This window comes from Apium graveolens, chromosome 3, assembly GCF_009905375.1.
Source record: "Apium graveolens cultivar Ventura chromosome 3, ASM990537v1, whole genome shotgun sequence".
Classification (NCBI taxonomy): Eukaryota; Viridiplantae; Streptophyta; class Magnoliopsida; order Apiales; family Apiaceae; genus Apium; species Apium graveolens.
The window spans coordinates 234,614,258-234,635,852 of record NC_133649.1 but is presented as its reverse complement, the minus strand read 5'-3'; the positions used below and the strand labels follow the sequence as shown (position 1 = coordinate 234,635,852).

General features: G+C 34.6%; 2 protein-coding genes across 3 annotated transcripts; one reads left to right on the top strand and one right to left on the bottom strand.

Annotated features, from left to right (window-relative positions):
* Positions 1–5,282: 5,282 nt before the first annotated feature.
* LOC141713185 (cyclin-dependent protein kinase inhibitor SMR11) lies at positions 5,283–7,069 on the top strand. The gene is made up of 2 exons (XM_074516477.1): positions 5,283–5,447; positions 5,994–7,069. Exon 2 carries the CDS (start codon positions 6,027–6,029, stop codon positions 6,729–6,731), a length of 705 nt encoding a protein of 234 aa, XP_074372578.1. The 5' UTR covers positions 5,283–5,447; positions 5,994–6,026; the 3' UTR covers positions 6,732–7,069.
* A 496-nt stretch (positions 7,070–7,565) lies between these two features.
* LOC141713184 (mediator of RNA polymerase II transcription subunit 14-like) lies at positions 7,566–21,393 on the bottom strand. 2 transcript variants are annotated; one of them, XM_074516475.1, is made up of 8 exons: positions 20,894–21,393; positions 17,912–18,988; positions 15,694–15,782; positions 13,705–13,879; positions 12,411–13,371; positions 11,311–12,326; positions 9,652–10,751; positions 7,566–8,639 (listed from the first exon to the last, which is right to left on the bottom strand). In XM_074516475.1, the coding sequence occupies exons 2-8, from the start codon at positions 18,587–18,589 to the stop codon at positions 7,847–7,849; spliced, it is 4,812 nt and encodes a 1,603-aa protein (XP_074372576.1). In that variant the 5' UTR covers positions 18,590–18,988; positions 20,894–21,393; the 3' UTR covers positions 7,566–7,846. The 2 variants fall into 2 exon arrangements, with proteins under 2 accessions (XP_074372576.1, XP_074372577.1); XM_074516476.1 differs by lacking the exon at positions 20,894–21,393 and adding an exon at positions 15,510–15,604 and having other exon boundaries at positions 17,912–17,932.
* Positions 21,394–21,595: the final 202 nt, after the last annotated feature.

Genomic DNA, 21,595 nt, shown 5'->3' with positions numbered 1-21,595 from the left:
GATAATATTCCTCCATGCATTAGGAGGGAGTTGACAAGGGTTGATTTTTACGTCTGCAAGTAAATGAAGAATAAATTCGTGAAATGGGAACCTAAGACCCGCGGTCAGGGCTCCTCGATAAATAAACAAAGTGTCCCCCTCCCAGTTACATGTCCTATCCCTAAGGGCGGCTGGGGTAATTCTAAGGTTGGGTGGAAGTTTATACGTGGTGTTCATGGACTCAATCCTACCCTCAAACTCGTGGAAATTGTTACCATGGTTGTATGAATCTAATTCAGATAAGAAGGATATTCATCGCCTCTAGTGTTTATCATATCTATTAAAGAAGTGTACGGAGATTGGATTTGAATGGCAATACCTCTCTTGGAAGTGTTCATCTTCCCCAAACGAGCTAGATCACGATCCTCCATTGATATTCTTCGGATGTAGGCTTGAAACCCAGAAAAACTTGAAGGTGGTGGAGCTATGGTGGCTGAGGTCGCTGGAAATCGCCTTTCTAGGAGAGGAAACTTGAGAGAAATTTGAGAGAGTTTTTGAGAGAAAAGTTGAGAAATGGGAAGTGAAGTGAGGATTCTCGCTTCCCACTTCTCTTTTATAGGCGAAAAGCTCGGAATACGAGGCATTTTTAGGCACATACAGCCAGGCCCAATTTGAGGAAAGCCCACCATAGGGAAGTTGCAAGGGTATTCTAGAAGCAGGAATGGAAACTGAAGAGTCAAAAATCGACCAGAATTTTGAAGAAATGGTTCGATCAGAGCCCTGATCGACAAAAGAAAGGAACCCTGATCGATATTTCATTCGATTTAAAGGGTAAAAAGCCACTTAGTTCGATCAGAGCCCTGATCGACAAAAGATAGGAACCCTGATCGATATTTCATTCGATCTAAAGGGTAAAAAGCCACTTCGTTCGATCAGATTCCTGATCGACAAAGGGAAGAACCCTGATCGATATTTCATTCGATCTAAAGCCACTTACTCATCCTTGGGAAGTTTGCACCTTCAGCTAGTCATTCACTCTCCATTTCTACTTAATTTTTCCGGTTAGTTTCAAAATTTTGATTAAAAAACTTAACTAATGATTTTCATTTTAGTTCTATAATTAGTCAAAATTAATTGAAACTATATATTTTTATCCAAATAAAATTATTGTCGAATTTGAAAGATTTAAACTGAAATTAATATGATCTTAATAAAAAATCATTTGATTTTAATAAAAACTTAACCTAAATCGAAATGAACAAGATCCCGAAATGAAACCGATTTAAATTTTGTAAATCAAAATTACAATATAGATAAATGTAATATGATTTGATATAAATTATGTTTAATCATAACTGAAAATGGTTTCGGTTCGAAAAATCTGAAGAGAAATCGATACGAATGCTTCATATAACCAACTAATTTACATTTATTTGACTCAGTTTTTTAATAGAATTTTATAGAATGGTTGAAACTGTACCAAAAACAATAGCAACTTAAAAAATATATTACTAAAAAAACAAAAAGCTACTAAATAAAATAAGGGAAACATGAATTTGAAAAGAGAAAAAAGAGAAAAAAAATGGGGGGAACATTTTAACCTGGGATTCCGATTCTCCTTAACCTGGGATATTTAACACAACTTAAATATCCATTTATTGATTGCTACAATAAATAAAGTCCGACATCGACATATATTCTGCAAATATTTCCTTCTTTGCTATCTCCTGGTTTTCAGCTCGACAGATACTAATATGAATAAATCCTGATGACAAAAGCTGATCAATAAATACCGATGGTAAATGCTGATGACGTCATCACTGTCAAATACTAATATCAAATGTTGATCATTAAACTCTAATAGCTTAATTACTGATATCATCAATTTCTTCTAACAAGAAATGCTCAAAGAAAGCCTCCTTGATCACCTCTGGAGATCCAATTTCCCTGTTTATCGCCCTAATTTTTCTAATTATACATCTCCTCCTTTGAATACATTGATTAAAGAATTTTGACTTTTTGTTCCCCTTGAGAACCCAATTTAATCTTGCCTTTTGCTCTTGATTATAAATTTTTTTCCCATAACATTTATTTAGTTCCTCTCTACATATTTGCACATATTCCCCATATATTTACCAGATCATACATATCAATCTTCTTCTGAAGGACTTGTATTCTAATATAAGTTTCCAAAATAGTACAAACACTTTAATATTTCATTATCCCCTTTATCCTTTTAATCTTATCTTGGACATTTTTCATTTTTGAATCCGCATTCTGTTGAAACTTGTCTTTTATTAACTTAATTAATGACTCATCTTCCAACCACAAGTTGAAAACCTTAAGAGGTTTAGGTTCCCAATTATTGTTACTTATACTCAATTTAATAGCTTTGTGATCAGATAGTTTCCTGCTTAGTGCCCTTGCCTCCCAATCACCCATGTGCTATACCATTTAGCATTCATTAAGAACCTATCTAGGTTACTGCATTTGTCATCCACCCCAAACCAAGTGAAATTGCCATTTTGACACTATAGATCAAGCTAATTATTAATCTTGATGAAAGTGGCAAAACCCTCCACATCTCTCATACAGTACTCACAATTTCCTCTTTCATGAGGCCTGTTTACACTGTTGAAATCTCCCACTATATAAACTGGATCTCCTAAACTACACTTAACAATCTCTTTCAACTCCCATAACAATCATTTTTTATCCATTAAGTCTAGAGCACTATATACATTAACTATATACTTAACAATCCATTTGAAACCAAATTCAGTTTTTACACAGAGCAATCCCTTTACACGTATACAAAGAAGTATCCCAAGAATAATCCAATCCTCCTAACAGCCCTTCTGAGTTTTGAGTGACCCGACTATACTGGCCCGACTATACTGGCCTCTATCCCAAATGATATTCTCATATCTTGTATCCCAAAAAGAGCATTTGGTTTCTTGTTGACAAAGAAAAATTATTATTTTTTCTTTCCCCAACATCTCCTTAACTATATTCCTCGTTAAATAATTATTAATTCCCCTACAGTTTGAAGATAAAATAATGATCTCTAACATGAGTAATACTTACTACTATACAATATTATTATAGCCTAAAGTCACTTAAACTTTACCTTCCTTCGACTGATTTGCAATGTGATTGATTGCATCTTCTTTGCCCCCTTTAAACTGGAATCTAATTTTAATTGCACGTTGGGCTATTTCTCTTGCCTCTACTAATTCATTCAGCATTTCACCCTCACGAATAGTTCTCAGCCCTTTCTCGTCATTGATTTCTTTCCTAAATTGATCCATCTTGTATCCTCTCTTATACCCCCCCCCCTTCCTTCCCCCTTTTCAATGGTAATAGTTTTCCAAGTTTAAAATCAAAAGAATTCCTGATTTCTCTAGCAAACTTTCTTGGCCTTACCATTGCTCCTTCCATTTTCATCTTCTCTAAATTATGACATAAAGATTCATGAGAAATATTAACCAAACTTTCAGTATTTGACTCTATATCTTTATCTAAAACTGATGCTTCAGTTTCAATCTATTTACTATTAGATCCAACCATAGTTTCTTAATTCCGGTAACTTTTTGCTCAAAAGATTCTCTGTCAAGGCCATCATTGATAGACCAATATCGTTTTCTTCAAACTTTCCAATCTTATTAAACCAAGTGAATAACTTTTTCTCTATCTCTTTATCTACCTCCTTGTCATTCTCTATTCTTATGATAAATTTTCTTTCTGTTTGCCCAATAACTCTGATTTTATCACATCCAAATATGTTTAATTTCTCTTGTAAACTTTTTGCAATTTCTTCCACTCAGGTTTACCTAATCTTGCTTTGAAGAAGTTCTTTAATTACTTCTTTCTCTACTTCAGCTTCCACATATTTAAACATTCTATTTTCTTCTATTAATTCCTCTCAATTCTTCTTCATCTCTTCAAATTTTACCCGCTTTGCCTATTCTCACTAATTTTGTTTTGAACAGGCTCCTTAACTACATCCTTATTATCCAAATTATCAGTACTACTCATTTCAATACTCTCATTGATGGACATTTTTATACAATCTCCAAAACCCCCTTTAACTCTTTATATTCACAATGATCTTTCATGCCTCTAATTCAGACGTCGTCTTAATGAACTCCAATTCTTCTTTTTGTGCTATCCATTTTCCTAAAAAATAAAGTGTCTAAAATATTCCCACACTTCTTAAAGTATGATCACATGTCACCAGTTGTTGCTTCATATGGTAAATTAACCATAAAAAAGGTATACAAATTTCTTTTAGGCGCCTTTTAATTAATATCTTACGAGTTACCTGTTTTCATCCTCCTTCCCCATCTTCTACCGGACCCAACCCCTAACCCCTAATTAAGTAATTTAATATAAAATTTCTCTTTTTCCTGAAAAATCTTCTTTAACTCTATTCTTTCTTTATTTTTACAATTCAAATCTCCTGTGCTTTTCAAACTCCTCCAATGAATTCGATTCAAAACCTCTATAATTGTTTGTCTATACCCTATATTTATTCCAAGTCTCCTTATCCAACAATTTCTTGTACGAAAAAAAATCATCTAGTAGACTTTTACCTTCAATCATCTTCTCCCGTATCTACTTACAATCTTAAATCCATGGCCTGATCGAAGATAAATTCGAATTTTACGGAAGTTTGCACCTTCAGCTAGTCATTCACTCTCCATTTCTACTTAATTTTTCCGGTTAGTTTCAAAATTTTGATTAAAAAACTTAACTAATGATTTTCATTTTAGTTCTATAATTAGTCAAAATTAATTGAAACTATATCTTTTTATCCAAATAAAATTATTGTCGAATTTGAAAGATTTAAACTGAAATTAATATGATCTTAATAAAAAAATCATTTGATTTTAATAAAAACTTAACCCAAATCGAAATGAACAAGATCCCGAAATGAAACCGATTTAAATTTTGTAAATCAAAATTACACTATAGATAAATGTAATATGATTTGATATAAATTATGTTTAATCATAACTGAAAATGGTTTCGGTTCGAAAAATCTGAAGAGAAATCGATACGAATACTGCATATAACCAACTAATTTACATTTATTTGACTCAGTTTTTTAATAGAATTTTATAGAATTGTTGAAACTGTACCAAAAACAATAGTAACTTAAAAAATATATTACTAAAAAAACAAAAAGCTACTAAATAAAATAAGGGAAACATGAATTTGAAAAGAGAAAAAAGAGAAAAAAATGGGGGGAACATTTTAACCTGGGATTCCGATTTTCCTTAACACAAGTTGAGTTGCAAAGTACACTTCCACAACACAAACACGCGTGAAACTGATAACCAGAGTTACTCACTTTCTTTACACATTTACCTAGGGCCACTACTATAAGATTTACGACCCTTCTCTATATTCCCCCCGCCCCCTCCATATTTACTCTCCAGATCTTCTTTGAATTTGCTCAAAAGGTACCTTTCTTCTTCATTTTCATGTCAAGTTTTCATCTTTATTTCAAGATTTCATTTACCATGTTCTTGTTTTTCGCTCTAAGGTTCATATAGATTCTGCTTTTACTAGGGTTTTGTATTTCAATAATTCAATATGTATGTCCTTGTTTTTTCTTTGAGGTTTATGAAGATTCTTTTTTTTAATGGTATTGTATTTAAGATTGTTGATTGGCATTTGTATTTAAAATTGGTGTTTTTTCCTGGTTTTGTTTGTATGTCTTTCATCTGTTTTCATGGTTTTTACTCTTTTATAGGCTATAATTATTGTCTTTACGGGTAAGGATAAGGCCTGCGTGTGTATATATATCTATATATCTAGAACTTTTTGCGATAATTTGGGTGTGTTTTGTTGGTAATTGGGTGTGAAATTTGATGAATTGGGTTTTTTTTTTGTGATACGAATTTTATAAGTCAATGTCTGCCAATTCAAGATTTTGGTGGGTGGTTGTTTAATTGAGTTGGAGAATTGTGTCTGCTTATAATGTGGTACTTGTTTTTTATTGACAGAATTTGGTTGCTATTTTTGTTTTTTCGGAAACAATGGGAAGTGAAGCAAATGTGGTTCAATTGGATAATGGGGAAGCTCATTTAGTGAAAGTGGATGAGAATTGTGATAAGCTAGAATCCGTGGATGTTGTAAAGCATTCTCTACCGTCAATGATTCCTGTTTCTCCTGATTTAAGAAATGAGGGTTTAAATTTGTCTCCAGAATTTGTGTCGCCAAAGACTGTTCTTACTTTGCCTCAGGAGTCATCTGGTGTTGATTCTCATCAAAAGTGTTATGGCACTGGTTCTCCAGATGCAGGTAGCCCCTGCACCCCAAAGGACGGATTTTTCGACCCTTTTGCGCCTGGTGTTGATGACCTCATGCTGGCTCCACGTAGTAGTAAATACTTTTCAGAACCAAGGAGTAGTGCTGCCCGGAGCCTGAACTTTGGTGCTCTTCTGAAGGTTGCTATAGAGGGAAATTGTGAAAGTGATGTGGAGACTATCTTAGAGGAAGAGAAGTTATTGGAAATTTTGTATGATGATTTACTGGAAGTAATTCTTTCAACACAAGTTGCATCAATTCAGCAAGGGACGTCTCTCGATGAGGTTTTAGGGAAGCATACAGTACTCGATGGATATAAGACCCCTGAACTCCTTATCAGGGGAGCTGCTGATAGCTGCCCTCCTGCCCCATTGAAGTTTGGACGTAAACTTGTGAACATCAACAAAGGGTTATGCAGGAAGCTTGAGTTTTGACATTTCATTGTGCAGGGAGTTCGTTATTGATTTTTGAAGTCCGGTTGGTGCTCCATTAAATACTACTAATTTATAACTGCAGTGGCAAGTAACTCAGTGATCATAGAGTACTAATCTGAACAACATGTTGGAATGATCTCTTGAATTTTATATGTATTTATTTACAACCGTAGACTTTATGAATTTGCATTGTTTATTGGATGTGTTATGATAGGTAGCAATTCTTTGTGATTAAGTTTGTACTCTAGTGTTGACAATGTATGGTAGGATTAATCGTAGTTCAAGTAACTAACGTTTTCTTGTGTCTCTAATTATGTATCAGCCATATTTCCAAATCACCCAGTTTGTCTTTAATCTGTTAATTAGGAGTAGTTGATTACAAGATTTTCATTATGCTGCTTGATAATATTTTATTCAGTTTGCAGGCCAAGTAGCAATTTCTTTTGCATTAAATTTTGACATCTCGTCCATTGGATTTTATTCTTAACCTTTTTATCACCTTGGATTAAGAAAATTGGGTTTAGGAATTAGGGAAAGGAATTTTTCAGTTTTGTATCAAATATAAACACAAAATAAATTGCGTCATAGATAGAGGCGTGAAATTTGAACCCATAAAACCGAGTTTAGGAATTAGGAGAGGGAGTAATCATTTTTGTCACTAGGATACCAAAAATTACATCCAACTCAAGTAACTCAACAAGTAAAGCAGTGTGTTTTAGGGGTAAGCATAGTTTGCTTACTACACAACTACACGAACAAGCACAGAATGCACGCAAGTATATTATCATACGACGTAAAAGAAAAATTACTACTAGATTCTAAATGAAGAGAGGGTGAAATTTTAACCGCTCAGCTGTTTATAAACACGAGGATCGCAAAAACAAAACGGTTTACTGTACAAAGGAAAACAGCCACCTGCCTGCCTAAATCCATATAATCTTAAAACATTGACTAAAGTTTCAAGTAATGAGGTATGTATAGTTTTCAATCCTTGCTATTTAACATCCTTCAAACATTCAAATCCTTTTATTTATCACAACTGCAGCCTCCTCCAGAACAAAGGAGAAACCTACATGTGAACAAAGATTTTAATGTCCAGCCAAAAGACTTAATTATCAGATTACTGCGCTTCCAGAAATTGCACTGCCGTCTCTCAATCCTTTAAGGCACGCATGTAGTGTCCTTTGTACATTATCTGCAACTATCTTCAGCCTTCCCTGGTTAAGTTCCCCCGTTAAACTTCCAGTTTCCACAGTTCGAACGACCCGCTGTTTACATTTATCCCAGTCATCAAGCCGTTGCCAACAAGCACGTCCACCGTGACTTCCCTCCATCCCAAGAAATGATATGTTTGGTTTTTCACCAAATGAATACCTTAGCCTCACGGAAACACAGTAGGGCAACCAAGCAGCTCCACCAGCTGCATTTATGTGAGGCATGTGTGCTTGATCAAGAACAATGGTCAATCCAAAATCAACACAATTATGAGGACGGTCATATTGGATATTGCTCTTTGAAGAAGATGTATTTTCCGGGTTTCCTTTGTTATTCAGTCCTGAATGATTCTCTAGACATAATTCAATGCGGGACTTCTGTGTTGGGGCTGTTTCTCCCACTGGTGCCTGATCTAATCCCTTGTTCCATGCTATAAGCTTCAAAAACTCTCTCAAAACTGAAATAGGTAATGTAAGAAGGGTAATAAAAGATGCAACACGAGAAGCGTCGTAAGGCTCTGATGCAACACGGCGGCTGAAATAGTCACAGATTTCACCTATTTCAGACTGTGTTAGCTCATCCTGAACAATAGCTGGGTTTTGATATTGTTGCTGCTGTGAGTGAAACTTCTTAACACTAAGAACTTGGAGAAGAAGTTGCACTCTATGCACACTTACAGCGAATACATACCCCCTGCAACCAGAAAAAATCACAAGTGATACAAGTGCTGTTATGGACTGAATGGTTTTAATTACATTTATCATCTTGAGCATCCAGAATTGGAATATATCACATGGGAAGGGGATAAATATGAAATATGGCAGGTAACACGTTCAAGGGTCCTACACAAACTACCCTCGAGTCAGCAACTAAATGAAGCCAAAGAAAACACACGACTACATATAGAGTTGCATGCAAAATATCACCTGTTAATCAACCAAACTCTTGCATGGGAAACGAGATAAACTAGAAATATATTCTATGTTACACAGACTCGGGTGCAGACTATAGAATGTCGGACAGGGCACATATCCAGGTGTCGGACCACAATTGAAGGACACGGAGGCTTTGACCTATTTTTTGGCACAGGTACGAAGCACAGTGTAATTTATTGATGAACATACAAAGCAGTATATGAGATAAGAAGTCATAGCAAAGATGATTATGCAGAACACTATGCAGATTAGGTGTTTTCTCTTCTTTCTTTCTTTTCAGCTGTCTTTTTGCATCCGATGTTCATCTCATATGTGGTCTTGCACTTGGTCAGAGTACCCACATTTCATTTAAAGGGTCTGACACGGGCTCGCAGAGTAAGTATCAATTCCCAGGGTCAGAAGACTCAGAACCAAAGAGTCGAATTAAGGTAATATATAAATTTCTATCAGTAACTCTAAGATTTTGGGTTTAATAGAACGGGAATTGTGAATAAAAGAGTAGGAAGGAAAATGGAGCATCCATTTTTATATTTGTGGGTGTGAGCTCTAGTTCATATTGGTAGGAACGGAATGGAGGAAATGATTAAACTTAAATAAATTAACCACAAACTAGTACAAATTCCATTAACTTCCATCCATGTTAATTTATTTCAACAAAAATGGAGCCTAACAAGGATACATGAGAAACACTTTGATAAAAAAAAATAACTGAAAACAAAAGCAAAGACCAACAGAAAGCGCCTTAATGTTGAATAATATAAGTTTCTTACCCCACAAAAAATCGCAAGGCTGGCTGCTCCTGATCAAGATTTAAAAGTGCACCTTCATTGTCCTTAAGAATAGACCCCAAGATCTCTTTTAATAGATCTGGTAACTGAGCAAAAAGCCACAATACTCCCAGGTATTTCAGAATACCTCTAAGAACTTTCTTTAAAGCAACAAGAGGGGCCCATCCGCCACCATAACCCCCATCATCCCCAAGTCCTATAATAGCTGTATTTAGTTCACCTCTGACATGAGCAGGAACACCTGCTCCTGGTGGTCTGCGCAGAGTCAACCCTGGATTAATTACAGATAAAGTTGAGTCTGCTGAAAGAGAATTTCCTACACGACTAAGGCTATTTACATGGTTGCCTAAAGGCCCTAAACGGGAAATTCCAGCAGAGCCAGGGATACCAACTCTGTTTCCATTGTTTGCAGACATTTGTGAACCTGGACCTGCATTGCTTGGAATTCCCAGGCCAGCTGTTTGCTGAACACCTGGAATATTAGGGTCTAAGCCATTCAGTTCTTGAGCAACATGCTCCATGATGAAGGGGCGAAATTGTGGACATGGTAAAGATCCTCCAGTTGATGGCCCTCCTTTGGGTGGTGTTGCTGGTTGTAACCAAACTTGGTCTCCAGCATAACATCGCATATCAACAGCAAATTTTTTGCGATATATGATTCGAATCCAGTACGGGCCACGAAGGACAACAGAGACATCGATGGGAAAAAGCGAACTAGGAACAACGCCAGGAGTACAACGCCCAGCAGCCGCAACAGCAGCCAACATTGCAGCCGTATGAAGGTTGTGAGTACTAAGGGTGCTGGTGCTCGTGCTGGTATTATTAGAAGCACCAGTATTCCCTCCAAGACCAGATGGGGCCTGAACGGTATTTGTACCAGAATTGGTCGGTCCCTGAGATGGAATATACCCACTAGGTTTTGGTACGGTGAAGTTCGATGATGTAACTCCAGGAACCCCAGGCACTGGAGCAGCTCTTGCAGGCCGTGTTGCAGCCGCAAGAGCATGTAGGGGTCCCGCAGTCAGACAGATGCAATCTAAAAGTGGTGCCACTTCAGATCCATTTATAAAATCTTCCAAAAACTGAAGAAAATAAGAAAGGAAATTTACCACAGGGTGATTTTACATAAAGGTAAAGAAACAAAAACTTTAAAGAACCCAAAGCAATATAGAATAGATCATCATACTAATAAAATAAAACACTAGTTACAATATTTTACTTCTCGAGTATTCAATGAGGCAGCAAAATTAGACAACAACTAGTTTCAATACTGAATTGACCCGTAAGCCAATGTTAAAAAAATTGAGTCCTAACCTCCGAAATACAAACAAAAAAAATGAATGAAGAAAGAATTGTATAATAACATCGACCCTGTACACTAATGTCAGTATGTACTTGCAAAAAAATATTGACTTCACATGCTTTTTACAGTATACAGGCTTATGTGGAACAGAAGGTGTCTAGCAATTGAAATTTTTCCTAGGTATTCTTATTTTACAAGTTCTATCAAGAAGTACAGTAGTTAAAGTATATCATATATTACATGTATATAACAAACATTTCATACTGACAACCAACAAGTGATTGGTAGTACCAAATTATTATGCCTGCAGAAGAATTTTTTAAGACAAGTATACGAACCTTAGTATGCGGCCAGAGCTGATCAGGAGTTACATGCATTGTACATCCATTTTTACCTGATTCCCATTCCACAACAAAGCGAGCAACGACCCCCGAGCCAAAACTGAACCACAGGCTCATTAATCCAACTGCTTCAATTCTAAATAACCTCCATTTATGTTCTGAAGATTTATAAACCCCTTCACCAACACTTTTTACTCTGGGTGATACATTGGCATCATAGAGCATAGCACTGTCTTCCAACTTTTCTTCTGAACCTACACCAAGCAATTTCCGCATTCCAAGAGCAAACATCCTGGAACTAGAGAGCCTTTGAATATCTGCTACCAACTTTTCGATGCTATCAGCTTCAACAGAGTTGTAACTCAGAATAACACCTTCCGCATCATAACGTATATGAGAATCTATGTCCGATGTATTTGCTACACGAACACCAGAACCCCATGAAGTACTACTGCTTCCCCTCTGAAGATCCCATAAGTCCCTAAAGTGCTGATCATGGATCTTAGCATCCCATTGCATGCTTCCTGGTCGGCCCAGCCGCAAGCATATGTTCTTCCATGTATCTCCTCTGGAAGATGGGAGTCGGAACCACAAGTTTGAAGATACATTCATTAAGCCAACTTCTTCAACATAGGGGATGTCAAGTGCTTGCATCTGACTAGTTAGTCTGGCATGCTTAATACAAAGCGAGCAGTAACTAACAACGTGGAGAAGTGCTGAAACATAAATATTGGAGGCAGAATTCCCTTTATTTGCCTCAGCTATAACTTCTGCATAAGTATATCCATCAGATTTACTAATAGCTGTTGTGACCATCTGAGAAGAAGGATGTTGATTATAAGAAGACTCAGTGAGCTTTCTTCTCTTAGAAGACCTTTTGTTGACCTCTGAGAAGTGGAGAGATGGTATCAAGTTCAACATATCTGACAATGTTCGCTTTCCTGGTCCCTTCTCCTGCCTTGGAACAATATCAAGACTTGGGCTAGAAACAGTAGCTGGATCAGGTCCTTCAGCTGGAACATGAGGCATTTAATTAACTGCAAAAGAAACAGTCTAGTAATATTTAAGTACGCTATATCAAAGATTAGGAATCTTACGTGATGTGGTCGTAACCAATGTTCTGGACTGAGAAACATACGAAGATCGAACTGCACTCCTGATTGGGAGTGAATTAGTTGATGCATTAGTTTTTGCACTTGAAGTAGATATTTGAAAAACAAGTTGTCGACACAGTCGAGCCGACTGATTTTCAGATACAATCTGATCTATTGTGTTGTGAAGACCTACTTCAGCAGTATAAGGAGACCTAAGAGAAGGTATATCTTGGTCAGACTTGGAAACTGATAGCTTCTTCACTGCCACACTCTTCCCTGGGCCAGAAGATAGTAAACTGGCAGAACTGGACTGCAATAAGCCCATCATATTGCTTGACAAATAAGGTGAACTGCTGTAATTCGGGTTTATGTTAGTAGCTTTTGTGTCATTTATCTTTGGTCCTACCTCCCATTTAGGAGATGTTCCAGCTTTCATGCCACTAAAACTTCTTGCCAAAGAACCAACATGAGAAGCCGGAGAATTATTAAACAACGAGTTGGGACTTTGAACAGAGTAAGGGGATGCTGAACCTCTTTCAAGCTCAAAAACTTCATCGGCAACTGAAGAGAAACTTGATGGAATAAGAGAATTTAACTTGGAACTTCTAGTACTGAATTCAGAAAGACCATTTGCAGGAGTCTGAAGAGCATCGATATCATCAATTTGAGGCAGCAGTTTTACAGAATCAAGGAGAGTAAGGTTAAGCTCATCGTCAAGTATATGCATCATACCAATGTCAAAGTTTTTCATCCGAATCACGTGATTGAAATCAACAAATGACTGCGCTTTTCCTGATATATCTGGGTGGGTCTCCAGTAATTTAAAAAGTGGTTTAAAGTTGTCGTCAAGTTGCATTATCAAAAAGTACGAGTTCCCACACTCTGGAAACCCCATAACCAACATAGTAGAATCACTTGAAATGTTCTTTGGCACCCTTGAAGCAGAAAACCCCTGCTCATACACCTGAAAAGATAAATAAATGGATAGATAATTAACAACACACTCTATTTTAGCCATGCCTATCAAGCAAAAAGTAACATGCTTTCTTCCGAAGATTACAAACTAGGTCAAAAAAGTCTATTTTATCTCACTTTGTAATCTAACATTAATATTCCAGTGTCAGCCGTAATTTGACCAATTAGAGGGCGTTTGGCTAGTCTAACTTTCACTTACAAGTGGAGTAGGTTTTAAATAGGTACTTGGCTTCACCTATATGAGCAAATCAAGATAGTTCTAACACCCTCTCAGAATCCAAGCATATATGCCCTAAAGAGAAATGGGGGCAACATATATTACCTGAAGGCCCAAGAACCTGCCAATACAGGCAAACAGATGAAGTATACTTCTAGTTTTCAAGCTTACAAAAACATCGGCTGCAGTCATGGTACCATCATGTAAGGCTTCTTCACATTTTAACAGACTTGATGATGCAATGATATTGCTGGATGAATGAATAAGAAAGCGTCCATTCCTGAAAGCCAAAAAATATTTATATTTATGACATCAGCTGAAGACCAAAGCACCTGTAAACTCATTATTATCTACGCCAAGGCTCCATAAAAACAGTGACCACTATAATAATCTATAAAAGAGAGGAATATGAGTGACATATACAGTATACACATCCTTATACTATATGCAATATGTGCAAGGGACTACAAAAATGTATAACAATGTCAATTAGTTAGAGTCAGCTTAGTATCTTTTTACAAGTTAACCAAGTTCTTTTTTTTTAGTTTGCATCAAGCAAGAGCCAAGTCATGCATGATATGATACACCAATAAATCTTGGCATACATACATATTCACTACAAACTCACTACCACAATTTTAGGACTGATGAAGGCCACCACTCTATAGTTTGTTTTATGTTTTATTATCTCCTGTGAACTAAGCAGCATGCGGTAAAACCCTTTTTTTCACTTTTTCTTCTTTTGCTTTTCTGTGGGCAGTTTATTAAATTAAAAAGAAAAAAGTTAACCGTATCTTATAATTTTATAGTTTTAATAATGCAATTTAAATTCTTTCTTCACATCATATCAGTTTGTATTCTTATGACCTGTCATATAGCCTACATATACACACACAATAATATATATTTTTTGATTATACTAACTATTTATTCTTATATTTTGTATATAGTTCATAGGTTTAAAATTATAAAATTATAAACATGGTCAACTTAACCTTTTTACTTTAAAAACTGCTCATGAAAAAGCAAAAGAAAAAATGAAACTAAAATTGGTTTTAACAGCATGCCAAGTTCACAGGAGATAAAAGAGTAAAATAAACTAAAAAGTAATGGGTCATTATAACTCCTAATATAGGGGTAGTGAGTTTGTAGTGAATAAGTATGTATGCCAATATTTATTCTATGATACACACAGCTTAAATGCATTCACTGCTAACATGTTAATTTCACCATTTCAATCATACATAACATTGACCCAGTTATCCCATAAATAATAAGTTCATGTGTTCATGCATACAAAAGGTAAAGAATTAGGGTGCCAAGCCTGCAAACATTAATTGAACACTGCAAAAAAATACGAAACCCCATGTCTAAGAATTATCAAATATCTTCTATTAAAGGGAAGAACCTTCGCTAGTAGCAGATATCAACACGCAGTCATAAATTAGTACAGATACTTTACATAGGATTTGATTCAGACTATAACTTTATGTTTATAGTATATTCACTTGCAAAAATATAAATATTCTTGTGACCTGGTAACTGTTTCTGATTTTTGCATCGATTATTTAACTCTAAATCAGTCAAAAACTTTTGTAATTATTTGCTAAAGAAAGATGTCTATTCTTTTCTTATAAGGTGGGTGGACTACTTAATCATGTGCTTTAGTGTTTATATCAGTTGACAGATAAGATTTTACTTACAATTAGGAAAAAAATTGTTTGATACATAAAGATATAAAGGCCTACATTATACAAGAACTAAATTCTATGCTCTACATAGATCACAAAATGTGAAATCATCTCCAGAAAAAATATAGGCAATAAAAACTTGATATTAGATAATAAACAGATGACCCATAATGGTTCTCCAGGTTTGTATTATTTTTCTACTTTCACATAAGAGTGAACCTTGTGCTTCCCTTAGATTTACATTCCCATGCGACTCCAACAGGTAAGCTAGAGCCTAGAGCTTCTTGACAATGTGATATTACACGTTGGCAAATCTGTTTTATTATTAATACACAGACAATTGGTAAAAAAAGTAGTCATTATATAAGAACTATGTCTACTTCTACACAATAAGAAAGCGAACCTTATATTTATTCGAAGAGTAAAATATGACGAACCATAGGCACGCACACGTAAAACTTCCCGCCCTTTGGCATTGGATTGATCATCCTTCTGCATACAGTAGTCATGTAACACAAGAGAAGATATCATTATAATTGGAAGAATTTTTATAAGAAACAACTTCAAATATTCGGTACAAGAAAATGTTAGAAATACTAGAAACAACAAATTTTTGTAATAAAAAATGAACCTTTTACGTTCTAATACGTTATCACACAAATTAAAAAAGGCTTATTTATGAAATGTTACAGTGACAATGCATCAGATATAAAATCTTCAAATAACGCATAGTAAAAATGTTATCATGTGTAAATATGTCATTTGATAGATACACACACAGAACCGTAAATTTTTTAATATAAAATTTATACTATATAAACCGGAATAGGGTATAATTTGGTTTATCCCTTTCAATCATGACCTTCACATCTTCTTAATTAAATGATCACAACCGTTAGACCCAAATATTAAAAAATTAAACTACCCAAATTTTCAAGTTCGAATCCCGCCAACGACATACATTTATATTATTATTTAAATGTATATAAATATATAAAAAACTATAATAACCAGAATATGGTATAATTTGGTTTTCCCTATTTTTGGTATGGTTATCACTTTCGCTCACGATCGTCAGATCTTCTTAATCAAATGATCAGATGTGTTAGATCCAAATGTTAAAAAAATACCCTACCCAAGTTTTCAAGTTCGAATCCCTCCAACAACAAACATTTATATAATTATTTATATTTATATAAAGATACAAATAAGTTCCTACATTCGAATCACACCAACAACAAGCATTTATATTATTATTTATAAAGATACAAATAAGGTTGGTTCAAATCTCATCAATCAAACATTATTTTATACTATTCGATCTTAACTGATAATTATACACATTCAAATTAAAATTAAAAAAAATATATATAATTATTTACATTAGAATTACTATATACTATACATATTATAAATGAAAATTTATAAATATTAAGAGAACCGTGTAAGCTAGTTTTATTAAAACACTATTGAAAGTTTGGTAGCCGACGGTGGCACGGTAATACTCATAATTTGATGCTTGCACTTTAGTCCCTTTATTTTCCAATTTGGCCTTAATTTAAAAAAAAAACAATTTTAATCAAAACATATCTCTATAACAAGTTAACTACATACCTACTTATTTAACAATCCTGGTTATTTTAAAAGCTATTCTACTTAAATCAAACAATCTCTATAAATCACTTATTTTAAACTTTATTTTTAACGGATTCAGAACTTACTCTGACGAACTTAATTATATTAAAACATATTATATGTGATTATTATTATGATTTAAACATGCATTTAAGACCTATTTATATCTATAGCCTACTTTCATTTGTCTGACTCTTTAAAAAACCTAATCAAATCAAATTACAAATAAAAGAACAATTTAACAGTCAACCGTGCATTGCAGGGAATATAAACTTGTATATCTAAAAAGCATAAATAATAATTTGATCATAGTTGTTAGGACTCAGGAAGATATATTGGGCAAAGGGGTTGGTTGCTTCAAATTCTTTTTTTTTTGACAGAGGGGTTTCTTCAAATTATCGGCAAAAACCAAGCCCAAAACCAAAAACTTGACCAAAACCAAACTAAAAAAACAACTTAAAAGAAACCTGAAATGACAACCCAAACCATCAGGTTTTGCCAAACCTTAAATTTTTCTGTTACCTTATGCAAAAAATGAAATAAATTTCTTTAATCAAATCAATCAAAGAAACATCTTTAATTACTAGTGGCAAATGGAGAAGGATACTAGTGGTTGGTTCAAGTATTTACCTTGAAAACTTATGCTACTAGATCTCATGGTATTAAGGAAAGCAACTTTTTGTATTGTTTAGATGACATTGTTTAATCAATGCATACAATATATTACCGGTTCAGGTTTCCGGGGTCGCTTTGCATAAAAAAACAAACCTAAAACCAAACCTGAAAAATCAGGTTCAGTTATATCCACTCTGAACAGATATAGTATCCATCGTTTTAATTAAAATTTTCATCCCTACAAGATATCACAATTCATATATTGCAATCGCACATACTCACCCAAGTAAAAAAAGTATACAGAGAATCATTCCAATGTGATACAACACATCGACAACTATTATCAAGGTATCATTATTCTTTTTACCAACCTTTTTGTAGCCTGTATCAGGTTCATCCTCTTGACAGAGGAGAATGTCATCTGCAGCACAACATATAAGACTATTTCTTCCAAGCTCTTTATATATTTCAAGCAGGCGAGTATACCTATTACAGCAGATAGCTCTTAGCAGTAATTTCTCAACGTCAATGCAACTCTGATTAAGGGATAGTTCTGCCTCTTTGTCTGTAAGAGGATCCACGACAAATGAGCTATGAAGACACTTGATCCCCAGATCAGACCTTGGCTCAATTATTATAAACGGGGATGATCCTACATCAGATGCAGCTGACTTTTTATCAAGATCTAACCAGTAACGGATTTTCAATCCAGGAGTCCGTAGAACAGTCGAAACAGTTTCTCCGTCTTGGCTATTTTGTGAAGAAACAGCATTCCTACCTTGTCCCAGGTTGCCATCAGATATCATCTCAAGTCGAATTATATCCTTCCACCTGCCTTGCCGAAGTTCTTGCACTTGTCTCGTGACAGTGTCCATGATGAAAACAACACAGAGTTCATGGAGGACAGAATATAATGTAACAAAGGGATTATCCGCGGCAGCCATTCTACGCTCCAAATCATCTCCAAGAATATGCCTTCGAACTTTTTCTAGCTTTACCAGACCACTGCTTTCACCAACAAGCAGCTCCAAATGTAATATTCTCCACATTGACAGGTGACCCCGGTAACCAAGCGTCAAAAGAACCTTGAATTCACCATCCACACAAACCAATGCAGTCCCATCAGAAACTTTGACTTCAGAGATTTCTTTTGGAAGTGAAACTTCTAGTAATTTTCACCTAACAAGTACGTCTAACTTCTTCAAAGCAGGCTTCTGCTGATAATCAGTTAATGTACTCTGAAGTCCTGCATCTTCCACACATTTTGGTAAACGCTGGTAACTCCCTGTCAAAAGAATTTCAATAGTAGCTGGGAGATCATAGATTGGAGCTCGCGCTTGTTGCAGCCCTTCATGCATGAAATACAAAGAATCTGCTGCCTGGGTGAAACATGTATCATGGCTTGATAGAGTTGATGCGAGTTGTTGACTATATTGTATTAATGGAACCTGCATGACAAATGGCAGAACAACACTTAAAATAATATCCAGCTAGAAAATGTGTCAAAGCAGGATTCTCTACTAGAAAAAATGTGTGAGGTCAAACTGATAAGATCTCTGAGCTAGTTGTGTGGCGTTTTCAGGTCTTTTTTAACTAATTTTAAGTTGAATATATATAAATATACACATTCTTTATACACATAATTGGAATCAGCAGTTGTCCAAAATTATTCTACAGTAGAATCAAATGTAAAATCAATTTTTTTTTTCAAACTTAAGTGTTAAATTTTTTATAGTATTCAAATATAACTATTATTCTGCATTAGCATCGAATTTTATTTTTTTGAAATTAAATTTTACAATTTGTGATGAGATTTTATAATAAAATCAAAGGGTTCTCCACGGACCTCCATTTAAGAGGGCTCTCTGGAAGATTGGCCTATAGGCTATATAAAAATTTATACATATATAGTGTCAAGTTCTTTACAAAAGGCTTAAACTATAAATGACACATAAACATATGAGATTTACATTTCCCCGTACAATTCAAACATATAATAAACATTATAGGACGTTAAAACATAAAATTAACTAAAATAATATTAACACCATCCAGGCATTCACCTAGTTTGTAGTTTCCCTTCTTCACAAACGTGTCATATTAGATAGTCACAAGTTACATTGTTTCTCGTTAAATTTTTTACTTTTACTAGTTGCTTTTTCTAAATTTTCGACATCCTTGCAAAAACCTAAAACTCTAGCCTTCACATTCAGATACACAAACATGCTCGAACTACAACATAGGCTTTTCAATGGGGCAGCGCAGATGGGTAAACTGTAACCCAGAATGTCCAGTATGTGCGAGTACGATATTTCTTAAAATCTCGCAAAAAACAGGCCTCCCCATTAATATTACAATATAACATATTTGAATATAAAATTAATATTTTTATATATTTACTTAATTTATTTTAATTTTGTAAAAGGTTATCATAATTTTCCAAAAAAACAATATAAGTTATTGTGAAATACATGAGTAAGTATTTGTATTGATCATATATAAATACTTATGCAAGTTTTCCATAGAATTATGAGCTTGTTTAAACTTAAAAACATTTGTATTAAGTCCGGTAATAATTTTATTTTATTTGTTAAACTTTTCAAATCTAGTATATATAAACTCGATAATAAGGCGGGGGATTAATCAAGCGTCCAGCACTGCTAAAACGAGAAACGGGACAATGACGGAGTCAATTGAGATCCCCTCCCTTGCAAATTGATAACCTACTTAAACATAAAAAATCAATACTAATAAATACAAAGACGCTAATAAATGAGTTCGGTTAAAAATTCAACCTAATGGAACTTGACACAACTGGGTGAGCACATTAAGCCAAAGTAGTTACATTATTTCTTGTTAAATTTCTTACTCTTAAGAGTTTCCAAATTCTTTACATTTTCCGCATCCTTACAACAACCTAGAACTCCTACATATAGAGTAACACGCCCTCCTACATTATAGAGTATACTTACATATAATACTAACAAAATCTTTTGGCCAAATTTATTAAAAAATCTAAAGTGTGTAAGAGATTATTAAGCTCTTTTAAAAAGGTAATATGATGAAATACATGAGCATATATATTGATCATATATTATCTATACTTACCTTAGTTTTATAAAAAAAAATAAGAACTTGTCTATTAGAATTAAAATAGTGTTAAACTATAGTAACAACTTTATTTCACTTGTTAAACTTTTGTTAATTCATTATAGGATAAACTATTTAATAAGGCCACTATCTTTAATCCTATCCCAATGATATCCTAAGCACGAAGAACCCTACATTGAACAAAAAAAAACCAATGCAAAAAAATACGAAACACTTAAAATTGATTGGGTTTAAAATTGGACCTGTTGGCACCACTTGGCAAGCACATTAAGGCGGAGCATCCGTTGCTGAGTCTTGACAATGTACTTGAGGATACTAATCTTCTTTTCGGAATCCGAAAGCTCAGTCTCTCTACATTTTTGCACTAATTCCTTCAACGAAACGTATGATTCCTCCGCTGTTCGACTCACTAGTGTCGACAATTTCACCGTCTCTTTCCCTGTCTCCGCCATCACTCTCCTCCTCAATTCTCCAACAAAAAGAGCTGTTAGAATGTTACTTACAAATACTTGTTTCTATCTTCACCGTTTCTTGCCCTAACGGAACCGTTTTGTTCGCTGTATCGTTTAATTGTGTCAATTGAGGAGTTACGGATTATACTTGCCGATAATTGTATCTATTTTTTTGAATTCAGAGATTTGAATAATTCAGGCGAGAGAGAGAGAGAGAGAGAAGGTGTTGGCTTATTCGGGGTATTGGAGTATTTATAGACGGAAACTCCCCAGTTACGAGTAAATAAACTCACGCGGTCCTAATACTAATAATACTTTTTTTTCTAATAAATCATATACTGTATTCATATTTATAAATACCAGCTTTACAACCTGGGCGAGTTCTTCATTAATATTTTTATATTATTTAAAATTATAATAATTTTTTTAATTATTACCTTATTTGTATATATATAAATATTTGTTGTTGACACGATTCGATATTGAATCTGA